Source organism: Limulus polyphemus, unplaced genomic scaffold (genome assembly GCF_000517525.1).
Source record: "Limulus polyphemus unplaced genomic scaffold, Limulus_polyphemus-2.1.2 Scaffold963, whole genome shotgun sequence".
NCBI classification, from domain to species: domain Eukaryota; kingdom Metazoa; phylum Arthropoda; class Merostomata; order Xiphosura; family Limulidae; genus Limulus; species Limulus polyphemus.
In genome coordinates, this window is record NW_013666573.1 from 69200 (window position 1) to 82515 (window position 13316).

The 13316-nt window shown below is 33.2% G+C and overlaps 1 protein-coding gene across 1 annotated transcript in view; it reads left to right on the forward strand.

Moving 5' to 3' along the window:
• LOC106461449 overlaps window positions 1-13057 on the forward strand; it is a 47218-nt gene extending 34161 nt beyond the window's left edge. Inside the window, exons 2-3 of the mRNA XM_013921272.2 lie at window positions 6173-6280; window positions 12081-13057. Of these exons, the coding sequence (XP_013776726.1) occupies window positions 6173-6280; window positions 12081-12185 (213 nt within the window). The 3' untranslated portion in view covers window positions 12186-13057. The remainder of the gene's footprint in view (window positions 1-6172; window positions 6281-12080) is intronic.
• The last annotated feature ends 259 nt before the right edge of the window (window positions 13058-13316 follow it).

The following is a 13316-nucleotide window of genomic DNA, read 5'->3' on the forward strand; positions in this document are numbered from 1 at the left end:
AAAACAAGTTTATTAAAAATTGTTTACATTATTTGTATTTCATAAAATGTGACATTATTGGTAGAGGGTGAATACTTTTGCAAGGCATGGTACATAATTAATGTTCTAGAAACGTTTTAAGTATGAGACAGGAACAGTTAGACCATTAAAGAAATTCTTAAACAGCTAAAATACTGCAAATATACAAACTGCAATCATTTTGTATGCCAGCCAACAAAGCGTGTTTTAAACATGAAAGTAACTCAAATATTGAAAGTTTAAAATAATTGACTTCTTCGGTAAATGCATAATAAGACGGTACTCACACCTAATAAATGAAAATAAAATCTATATTACATGAACATATGAAGTGAGATATTTTGGTAAGCAAACTTTGTTTTCTGATATGGGACGTTTTAAAACATGCCAGAATAATTGGTTAGTACATCTAGAGTCTAATTAAGTTTCTGCACAACAGCCTACATGGTAATGTTTTTGCTCCTAAGTTCACCATTTGATTTTGATCCTTTGAGTTTACTTTGGGGAAATTCTGGGATTCCTCGCGTAGATACGAAGCCTCACAGAGAACTTAGTCAAGAGTTTATACTATGGGAAGAGGGTAGATTTATATCCTGGGTAAGTATATATCTGATTGACAAGTCTTGCCACTTTCTAGTGTGACCTGAACTTCTCTAAAGAGGCGCTCCTTGTGATTGAAGATTTTCATACATTTTTCGGAACACAGGGTAAGACTGCTTTTATTGTATTCTCTTAATTGTTTGAGTTTCTGACTGCTTTCACTCGGTGATTGTCATTGTTCCTCTACAGCTTCTAAACATGTGGAGCACAAATACTTCTTTTTTTTTCACTTTGGCGATATAGTAACTTTTTGCTTTCCAGTATTCACGATGAATTTTTATTTCCCATTTCCGTCTCCGTTCTGGATCTCGTGGGAACCTATGCATCATCTTTCCACAGCCCGAAGCTGAACAACGTGGCATTTTTTTCAACATGAATTACACGAATCGCAAGTCGGATGTGCTTATGGTGTTCGTTCAAATGTGTAACAACATGGCGACTCGCTATCACGTGAGCGCGTTCTACCCATTCACAATCTTACTCAGTTGAAACTCTATTTATGGCAAGCCATGAACACACATGTACATTTACTGTTTTGTTGTTATTTTTTTGTGAATGTGTGTGTCGGGGGGTGGACTGAACACCTAAAGGTTTGAAAACAATTTTTCTGGATTAACAGCAGTTTATGATTAATAAAGGCATTTTATTTTAATAACGTAACGATTACTAGTTATTTGTAGGAGAATAAAGTTATGAAATATTTAATGTAGTAAAGTACAAAACTAACGTTACGGAATACAACGCTTATAGATAATATTCCCAACTGAAATTAATCAATAATCAGTTATCATTGTAGGCAGTAGGTTAATGTCCAAACAAACCCCAAAATAATTTATACATTAGATAAAATGATGAAAATAAATGACAAGAATATTGGAAATATAACAATTATTAAACTTTGATTTTCAATTCGATGGAACATTAATCAAGACGGCAATTAAAACTATCAACATAAACGAGATTCTTTGCCTTGATTTAATTTTTTATTGAATTCAAATACAAAATTAAATATTTTTTTTTTAAATTTCCGATATTTGATACTTACCTTAAAGTACAACTCGAAGAACATTTTCAGTCGTATTAATTCTCCTCTAAATTATACTCGAAATAATGCGATCGAAAACACTTCGTCAAATTAAAATAGTGATAGAAGAAGCTTCAGTAGAAATTTACAAGATTTCTTATTGCGGAAGCTTAAGTAAATTCTATTTTCTATAAATACAATTTACATTCATACAACTGACCATAACAAATACACGTTCTGGTCAATATTGATAGCGGTAAACTAAGCTATAGCAACAATGTCTCTAAATTATATTTTATGCAAAAGCTGTAAAAAGGAGTAAATATAAGAAAGTGAACGGCAGCCTCATGTAGCATAAAGCATCCACCTTCACGCTGCTTTCACATGAGATAAAAGGGTGTTTCTAAGAGACGAGTAGTGTGAGATAAACTATACATCTTTTGACGAGATAAAGATTGTAGACAATGACTGTTTGCCTTTATACATGATAAACGGGTGATTCCGAACATCCAATAGATCATTATAAGCTATGATCTAATGATGACGTACAAGTTGCAAACAAGTTTGTCATCTTATGCCACACCATTAAATACTTTGCAATGATGCATACAATTAGCATTTGAAATAGGCTTTTGACTACCATGGGTCTCTCCTAGCTGATGAGGTCTGGTATTGAACAAATCACTTCCTGTAAAGTGACTTGTAGTAGACAAACTATAGCTTTGAGATGCTATTTTTACACCCTTCTGATTTGAAATCTTTAGATGAATTCAAATAAGTCTAACTATACTCAGCAGTAATGTGATTGTCCTTGTTTTTGTTAGGCTTGGTCGTTTTACCCTACGGCTTTTATTTTTGAAAATATATACTGAGGACTGTTTTGAGAATACAATTTAAAGATGAATATATTAGAACCTATCAAGCATATACGTTTTTAATTTGGTTTTTTTACTCACCCACAGGTTTTAGAACTTAAACATGATTAGGCTAAGCTATTTCTTAAATATTTCCACTGCGAATATCGAGACCCGAATTTTAGCGTTATAAGCCTTCAGAACTTTCGTTGGGAGGTGAGGTGGGTGGGAAATATACAACAGAATTAGATCATATTTTCATTGTTTAACTCTGTCAAAATGAATTTTTAATTAAACATTTATTTTAAAGTTACGTAATACTAATTAAAGTGTATTAAGTTTGTGTTTCTTGGATTAAACTTTAATTACAAGTAATTCCAAAAACAATACATTTATTAACATGAACGTTTCGGTGTTTCGGTTTTATCAGTTTGTTTTTATTCCTAGTCTATCAAATTTCAATTACATGGTGAATTATAATTTAATTTTTTTTTAAATTAAAATTTGACCGAAAATAATAATGTATAGTTTGACTTGGTTTCAATCAATTATAATTACAGTAGTATATGAAGTAATGGGCTTATCTGCTGTATTTTGTACAGACAAGTTTTGGAAGTTGTAACTGTTTTAGTTATTTCTTTTAAACACGAATTCGTGCGAATGAAATGAATGATACCTTTATTGCGCTCCAAGATTTTTTCTGTCAGAGCAGAATCGATTGTAGGAGACTAATCTCTTTTTATAGTACATTCAAATGAAAAATATATGAAAGTCTTACGTTATCTATGACCGGCCTTCTTCTTATTTATCAGTTTATATCAAACCAAAAAACATCAGAGGAAGTGTAGCCTCTTCTCAAAATCGCACATAAATAAAATAAAAGCCTTTGGTATGTGTCATACAGCCGTTTGTCTGCCTCTCGAGGGAACGCCGCCAGTTAACAATATTGAAGTGGGTATGATAAAAAGTAAATATTGTGGGACATGTAAGAAACAATGATGGAAATTTGAAACGGTATCTTCTACCAGCGCCATATGCGTACGTAGCCAACAATATATGTTCAGTGTAATCATTATTACTCTGATATGAGACAGATATAGATGTTTTGACAAAATGACCAAAAGTTGATGCTATGTACTAGAGGTTTTAACACACACTTTTATTTCAAGTCGTATTTCTTTAACGACTTTTAAGCTGCGGATTTTTAAATGTTTTTCAAACGCAAAGGATGCAGAAATAAGTGTTTAGATTTTTTATTTAATAGTGGGTTGTCCACTATGCTTTCTATCGTACGTATAAATCCAAACAAGACATCTATTCGACAGCACAGGTAACTTCCATCTAACTTCTTATTTCTCTCAGGGTTGTCCTGATTTTAGTTTTGATAAGTTAACATCGTTTTCGAACTCAAGAGACTAACATGCTTGACAACAGCAATCGCTATATTGGCACGGGTAAAACGCTCAGAATATATGAATAATTTTTTCAGTCCATGTGATGTTTTTTCGATGTGTATACATACATTTGTGAGTGCAACGAAGTTGAGAATATAAGCGACAGTTGCTTTGAAGTTGTCTTTCATGTTCAAAGTTTGGAAACTGCAGTTTATATTTATCGAGTGGTATGGAACATTTTATGAATATTTTTGAATAACGCAGTTTGAAATGTTTCTTTTCCCAAATACGTTTTTGTTTCCACGTGTTTCGAGCGCGCTACACAGTCCGTACAAATGGTTAGATAGCTTTACACAAAGTGCTTGGTATTTAAAAAAATAAGAGACATGCACAGAATTGTTTTTAATAAGTCCGGCTGCAGATCGAAGGGTCCAAGATTCAAGCTATTATATGGCTAAACACGCTCCGCACTTTCACATATGGGCGCATTATGAAAGCGATGGTCATTAGTGATATTAGATTCAAAGAGCCGAACAACGCTCTTATGGTGGTCAGTGTTGTTGACTGGCTGCCTTCTCTTTGGTCAGTGAAACAAAATTAGGGACGGTTATACATGAACCATAGAGGTTGTCTGACTTGACCGTTTAGTCCACGTGCCACATAAGGTACTGGTCATTTTGAAAATTGTAATTCAATTAAAGTCAAAGTGAGTCAGCTTACAAATCTTTAAATATATATAAAGAAGGTTGCGAAGTATTAAGTATGAACGTGTACAGATCTGTAGTCGTTCATGAAGAGAAGGATAGTCGTATAAAATTCCAAAATATTTATGCATAAAGTGGTAGATTAGAACACGCATAAATAGATACTCTCTTAGAGCGTTAGATAGTTTTCTACATCCAAAGCGTAAGATAGTCGTACACGATTTATAATACTAATGCATAAAGCACCGGATAGGAAATGTGTTAATCAATAAACTGTAACAAAATGCCTGATTCAAAATGTTAGCTTTTTGTAGAACTTGTTACAATCAGGCACAACAAAATGCTTTATTCAGTCCAGCTGAACACACTATAGGTAGTTCATACTTTAAGAGTTAGATATACACATATAGCTAGATTATTAGACGAAAGATTCTGGATATATTCACGTTTGAAGATCTATATAGTCCAGCATAAAACTCAGATCCAATAAAAACAACAATCATTTTCAAAACTCTTGATATTTACACACCATATAAACACTAAAAAGTAGTGCGAAAAGCTCTAGATGTAACATTACAAAATTCGATAGAGTTACACAAAAATCCCTAGGACTAATGCAAATGTTACTAGAAACCGTACTCAGACAGCAGATGGTTATGTTCAAAATGCTTCATAATCAGATAGAAAGCATCGCATGAACAATCCGTTAGATACTCACAGAAGAACCTAGCAATATTGCATAACATGTGGAAATGCATGATCATTTATAAAGTGACGCTCACGTTATTTCTCTATAGAAAGCTATACGGAAAGCCTTAACAAATTTTTACCTTTATTTTTGAAAAGATGTCGCGTAATAGATAAAATTGGTATCATGTTCTAGAATTAGGAGCCACACGTTACGTTTCGTAAAACGTTGTTTTTTATTGCAAGGAAATAACATAAAGCAACATCTGTCTGGTATCTAATAATCAACCCTTAGATAACTCTTATTATTCTGAAACGATTTGTAATGGGTTTCTTACTGATCTCACAGTTTGATACTTCAATGTAAGACAAACTGTTGTAATCATTAATTGATATAGTAAGCAACAGCCGATTCGGCAGTTTTCGTTCTTAATCTGTTTGCACTTACTGACTGTTAGATAAGTCTCTGGAAGAGGTCAATGAACCATGTAGTGCTTAAGTAAGGCTGTTTTTCTCGTGTTTCTTTAACTTCTGTCCCAGTCACTAGCCATGCTTAAAGTTAGCAAGTTTTCGTTGCCGTTTTGTGAAGCGTAATAATATACGTCGAGGAAATTAATTTTATTGAGGATTAATTCGTACCTGAAATAAAATCGGGAACGGGCTATATTTTATGTTGAACAACTGGATTTTAACAGTTCTTCTTCAGCAAGAAATCAAAGTTTTTTGCTGTTGTTTTTCAAGACCACCACGCGGATAATGTTCACGACCGAATAAAATTGACGAGAAACCCAAATACAACGCTCTTCACACACTTGTAAATAATACCATCTTCACGCTTACCGTTAAACAGACTAGAGTCAGCGTATATTTTTATCGATTTTCATGTTGCAGGAGAAGCCGAAAGATGGTGTAAGATACTACATGACGTTGAAAGTGCAGCCTGCTTTGGTAGCAACAGAAGACTGTGTCCAGAAAAATGCCACTCTCGCAAGCCTAGAGGTATGGTTCTTATCCCTCACCTTTTACTAACGCTGTTACAAACTAGTGAACTGTATATCCTATACTATACTCGAATTGTAACTCTTCAGTAATGCATAGTCTTAATATAACTAATTCAGTTGAGTCTAATCAAACCTCTAGTGGTATACGACCCTAGGAGCTATATAATACAAATCTTGAAGAATCTCTTATACATAATGTTTTTAAAAAAATAACTAAGCATCACGACTTTTTGTTTGAGTCTTTGTCGTTTTTTCTTCATTTGTCTTATATCATTTGATTACTCTTATACTATCTCATAGTTTTGCTTAGTCAAATATGACCACTGAGTTTAAACCGTCAACTCCTGTAACGTTCCATACTATCTTAAAGCTATATTTAGCCATTTCTACATTATCCTAAAGCTATATTTAGCCACTTCCACACTATCCTAAAGCTATATTTAGCCACTTCCACACTATCCTGAAGCATATTTAGCCACTTCTACACCATCCTAAAGCTTTATTTAGCCACTTCCACTCTATCCTAAAGCTATATTTAGCCATTTCTACAGTATCCTAAGGCTTTATTTAGCAATTTCCACACTATCCTAAAGCTATATTTAGCCATTTCTACAGTATCCTAAGGCTTTATTTAGCAATTTCCATACTATCCTAAAGCTATATTTAGCCACTTTCACGCTATCCTAAAGCTATATTTAGCCACTTCTACACCATCCTAAAGCTATATCTAGCCATTTCTAGAGTATTATAAGGCTTTATTTAGCCACTTCCTTACTATCCTAAAGATATTTAGCCACTTCTACACAATCCTAAAGTTTTATTTAGCCACTTCTACACCATCCTAAAGCTTTTATTTAGCCACTTCTATACTGTACTAAGAGAATATTTAGCCACTTTTATACTGTACTAAGGCTTTAGTTAACCATTTCCATACTATCCCAAAGCTTTATTTAGCCATTTCCATACTATCTCAATACTTTATTTAGCTACTTCCACACTATCCTGAAGCTATATTTAGCCACTTCCACACTATCCTAAAGCTATATTTAGCCACTTCCACAATATCCTAAGGCTTTATTTAGAGGCGTCGCTAGGCAATGGCACACGGGGGCTCATGCCCCGAGTTCCCAGTTGGTGTCTTGAAAAATCAGAAAAAAACCATGATCGATTCCATAGTGAAACGCCGAAAATCCCCACGACTATAGACTCGAGCCCCGAATCATACCTAGCGACGCCTCTGGCTTTATCTAACCATTTTATGCTAGCCTAGCTCATTACTCGCCACTTCATTACTGTCTTAGAGCTTTACCTTAAAACGCCTATGGTTTGTTCTGTTGTATGGGAAAAAAGAACAAACAAACAAAAACATTATTGGATTGAATTGTTAGAAACTTGAGGTGACCTTTTATACAGATTATGTAGCTTCTCTAAAATAAAATATCTTTAAATGCGAGATTTGTGTGAATTCTCAAGTTTATGAAATGTGCTGTATGAGAAAAAGTTAAAAATGATAACCGTTATTGTAGATTCCAATTACTGCCTCCTCTCAGTGTCTGAAGATTTAAAACGTTGATAAACGGGTTTTGATACCCATGGTGAGCACAGCACAGATGACACATTGTGTAGTTTTGCGCTTAACTACAAACAAACAAGACCAATTTCGTTTTCTCTACATTCTTTTAAAACGTTTCAATTAAGTTTTTATTTTATAGAACTGTAAATGGTGTGTTTGTTTTCATTCGTAAAACACCGCACGCAGATTCATTGTGTTTACCATTACTGACGTACAATAGAAAAATTTACCATATAAAAATTATAAGAAAGACGATTTTTTAAATTGTTAATCATGAGGGTTTTAGGTATATTTAAGTTTTAAACTTATTCTATATTATCTATGTTTGTTTACTTTTATTTCTGGTGATTTTGTTTTGCTCATTGAAGCAGTTACTCAGGCCAGTAAGGCCAAATGTAAACATGGCCTAACAAACACTAACTTTGTAGAGGAAAATAAAGTAGATACGGTTGAGCGTCAAAACGATTTAACTAAGCCAGATTTTTAGGTCTGATTTCGTTACATAAAACAAAGAATATTTCCTATCATACTGTAATGTTATATATAAGTAAATGAAGGATAAAATGGTAAATCAAGCTTTAAAAAAAATCAGGCCTCTATCTTGGATGAAAGTTGTACACAAAATTTTTTTTGCTTTCTAGCAACATATCACCGAGCTAAGATTTCATTATTGTGTTCCGATTTCTACTGGAATCTTTGTCAAAACCTTATAAGTTAGCTTATATAGTTGAAAAGAACAGAAAAAAAACTTTCGTTATATGTTTAGATCACTAGCCTACGACTTCTAGAGGAGAAGATACAGACAATTGCATCATACCATGACAACTGAGGCTGAGAAACTGTGATTGGCTAAAATCGATAAAACTACAGTTCTAATGAAATTTCAAGGTTTACATTGGGCCAATTTTGTTAAAATATATTTCTACTTCCCCTCTGGAGTTATGAATGTCGTTTTAAACTCCAAAAAATTCAGGAAGTTCATAATCACTTATATTTTCGTTCGGAGCACGCTGAAATCAATCAAAATTAGTGATTTTTATGTTAAAAATTGTTTAACCGCTTCTATACTTTGCTAGTTTTCTTTAGCCACTCGCCTACTATCCAAGAGCTTTATCAATCCATTCCCTTATTGCCCTAATTGTTCCGACACTGTATTAATGCTTTATTTAGCCACTTAGTTTCTATTTAGTAACTCTAATACTGTCCTAGAGCTTTATACAGCCATCTAGTACTATCCTAGAGCTTTATACGTCCATTTTGTTCTATCCTATAGCTTTATACAGCCATTCAGTACTGTCCTAGAGCTTGATGCCATTCAGTACTGTCCTACGAGCTTATTTTGCCTCTTCCTTTCTACTCCAACGTTTTTAACACCCCTTCGTGCTCCTTCTTACACCATCTCCTATTATACTGTAGGACTTGTACCATCCATGCCCTGTATTACCGTAGAACTTTACACTTACTCCTACATTATCCTAGGAATATTTCCGTCCGTGTTATTAGATTTTAAAGTTTTAAATGTCCATTTCTATACTACATTACAGATTATACAATCCACTAATACACTATATTAGAGCTTTAAATATTAGCTCATATTCTGACGTAGTTCTTGTATTATCCACTTCTTCACTGTAAGAGACATCTATCTATCATGTGTATTGTTTACGAATTTTTACCATTCACACATATTCATACTTCAAAGCTTAAAACATTCATACCTAAATTATACTGGAGTTTTTATCATCCACTTCTATGTTATTTGGGCTACCTTAGGCTTTGACTTTCAACTAATACATTAGACGTTTAGGTATTTTCTTTATTCTATCACTCTTATATTATTCCATTGCTTTAACTATCTATTTTTCACTATCTTAGAACGTTAATGCTCTCTCCAGTACTACCCCAATACTTTAAAATATGCACAATACAGCTACAATCATTCGGTAGTGTGTTATCCTTGGTCTTTACTACTCATATCCCACTTTCGCAGTGTATTTCTGTACTCTACGGTGCTTGAAAATCATTCCTATGTTATTTAAGATATTTAGTTATAATTTCTTATAATGATTCAGAGATTTATTCGTCCAGCCCAGTATTGTCTCAGGGCTTAAACATATACAAAACACAGCTTTAATAATTCAATTATGTATTATTCTACATCTCCACATATCATCCATGTACCCTACGAAGCTTGAAAATCACTTGTGTATTATCTAAGAGTTTTAGCTGTTATAACATAGTTTTAATAATTAAGTTCCATACTACACTAGAGCTTGAAATGCCCGTTATGATACTGTCACTAATTTTTAGTTATTCAATCACATATCATTCTAGGTTTTCGTCATTATTGTCAGAGCCTTAGAAATGTTACTTTCAGTAACATGAAAGACAAAGACGTCATCATTCTTCACATTCGAAATCATGAAAATATACACTTTACTGTTAACTGTCACTAACTTAGTGATTAAAAACTATTTGTGTGCTTTTTCTGTACTATTTCTGCGAACGTAGGACTAAATATTTTTCGCGTATCATTTAGCAGTTAAAAGTCCACGTGTGTGTGTGTGTGTGTACAGAAACTGTATTATTACAACTGAGTGGATCCTGCTTTTGCAATACCTCTTTTACTATATAAGGTTAACTTTACCTTTCCCAAATTGTATTTGTACACTAGTTTTATTTACTTCTTCTACGTTCGATGCTTTTTGTCTCTGTTCTTATATTACATTTTTTTATATTACATATATAATTTGCATTTAAATAAACCTATATGTTTACACTTACTGGATTAACGGTTAAAATACAATTTTTACAACTTACATAGGTAATCATAAACTTTTACTGCGACTGCTAAACTTGCCCACAGTAAAATTGAAACATAATATTTATATTTGCAATACCTGTTAATTTTGAAAGTTACTGTTACTGCATTCAAATTAGAAGTAAACAAGATTCACTAATATTTTTATATTTATAAGAGTTCAGTGTGAATGTTCTAGCTGAAGAACGTTGTAAGATAAGTATTAAAACAACCAACTTGATACGTTGTTTATCGTTAATTAATTTAATTTACGAGTAACATTGCTAACTCCTGATACTGTTAGATATCTAAGAATGCAAGAGCACGGAAAAGCTTATAGTATGTTTGTATAGCCTGTATTTTCGATTAACGTCTCTCTCTTTCTCTATCTACCTAATCGTTATTTCAAAAGTAAGGTAATTTGAACAGAAGCAGCAGACACTGAGTACATTTCTTGATGTGTAAACACACACATCACAAGTATCCTCTGTATAATAACTGTTCGTATGTTGTAGGCTTAAATGGTATATTTATACAATTTTCAGCATTCATCAGCAAAATTAATTTTATGTTGTAACCAGTAAAAAGATCTGCCATTTCAATCCTGGTATGTCATACATTTTCAAATCACTATTTTTGTGACTGTTTCGTTTCCACTGGCCTGACTGCTGGGTTATTAATCTTATAGTAGTTTCGTTATATTATATAAGGTTAGCATAAATTTCTGTTGTTGTGAAGCATATTTTTGGCAACTCTATCTTTCTCCAACTGTTTATAAGAAATTAATAATAGAACCGGATTCAGTAGGTTCTGTCCGCAGACTATCAATTATCATATTCGTTTTGCATAGAGATTTTCTTGCAACCTTTTTATTTTTTTTCCTGAAGAAGAATAGCCAATTATTCAAAAACGATCGAATTTCTGAGTCTTTTTAGATTTTCTTACAACCCTTTATATTATGACTTGTGTAATCAGGTGGTCAGGGCGCTCGACTCGCAATCTGAGGGTCGCGGGTTCGAATCCTCGTCCCACCAAACACGCTCGCCCTATCACCCGTAGGGGTGTTATAATGTTATAGTTAATCCCACTATTCTTTGGTAAAAGAATAGCCCAAGAGTTGGCGGTGGGTGATAAGTAGTTGCCTTTCACTGCTAAATTAGGGACGGGTAGCACAGATAGCCCTCGTGTAGCTTTGCGAGAAATTCAAAAACCAAAATGTTTACCACAAACTGTTTTATAGTACTTTATGTGTTGACTGCTACGTAATCATTGGAAAACTTTGCAATATCCTGTGAACTGTGTTAGTTGAGAATAGCGTGGTTTTTAGATAACATAGAGAACGTTAATTAATCATTTTTCTGAAGTGATATAAGACTTTCACAACCTGTTTGTTTTGTAGCTATTAAAGTTTTTTCCTTTCTACAGCCTGAAATATGCGAGGCCGAAGTTGCAGAAACTAGAAGAAAGGAAAAGCCATTTTGGTCCCTTCTCCGTTCAGCGTGTTTACAAGTTGAGGAGCTGGTCGACTGAGGAAGGAGAGTTTCACGAAATTAATATTAAAACTATATCTAATTTGTCTGTGTAACCGCGTCTCTACTGAAACTTCCCTTTTAGCTGTATTCTATTATTTATAATCACCCATAGCTTAGGAAGTATTAAGTCCTTGGAAAAAAAAATGTTCAGTTGCACTTATAAGTTGCATATAAGAACACCAAAACAAACTTTTGTGTTTAACGTTATATCTAGACGTATTTCCAGGATTGTTACAGCAATAATGTATTTTCTTACTGTACGAAATAGGTATCAGCAAGTCAAAGTGCTTTTACCAAAATTAGATCTGCTTTCCTGCTTAGAACTCTATGTTAAAATAAGGTAGTCACTGATTGGATATCAGAACGTTGTAAAAATTGTTGTTCAAATAACAACAACAAAAAGAAAAACGTTGCGCTGCGTTCTACAAACATATCGTATTAAGCTATTGAACGTTAGCGATAACGTTAACTTACTGATTCTGAATTGGAAAAGTATTATGTTACATTAAATTCATGTTTTCTAACATTTCTCTGATGAAAATTTATATGAACTATTTATTGCTTCCTCAGATGCATTTGGCTAATCTGAGGTCGTGTTGAATGAACATTATTTGCAAAAAAAAATCATTTCCATTCGAAAAATAATTGAAAAGTTATGCTTTGCAAATTAATAGAAATAAATAAAAAACTTCTGTAAAATGAACGGTGTGGCATTGGAAATGTGTTAATAAGATTTCAAGGCGGTTGTTTTTACTGTTATAGCTATATGTGGAAGTAGAACTACAACGGTTCAATTTGTTGTTAATGAATATTGATGTTTGTCTTGTTTCACAACTTCTAAAAATAAAAGCATTTCTCTGTCAAATGATACTTTTGTGTCGTGCACTTCATGCTTTAACAGTGATAATTTTAACATTTGAAGTGTGTAATTGTAGTTTCTTAACACTAACGTATTTTAGACTGCAATATAATTTAGAAGAACATATTAAATTAAACTAATCAACAACGTTTTGTTTTTGTTTTATAAAGTGAAAAATATTCTTATTTGAGACTGATCCACATTTTCAAATCCACTCTATACGTCTCAACGCGTCATCTTCAGGTGTGTAATTCGCAAGATCTCGTATAC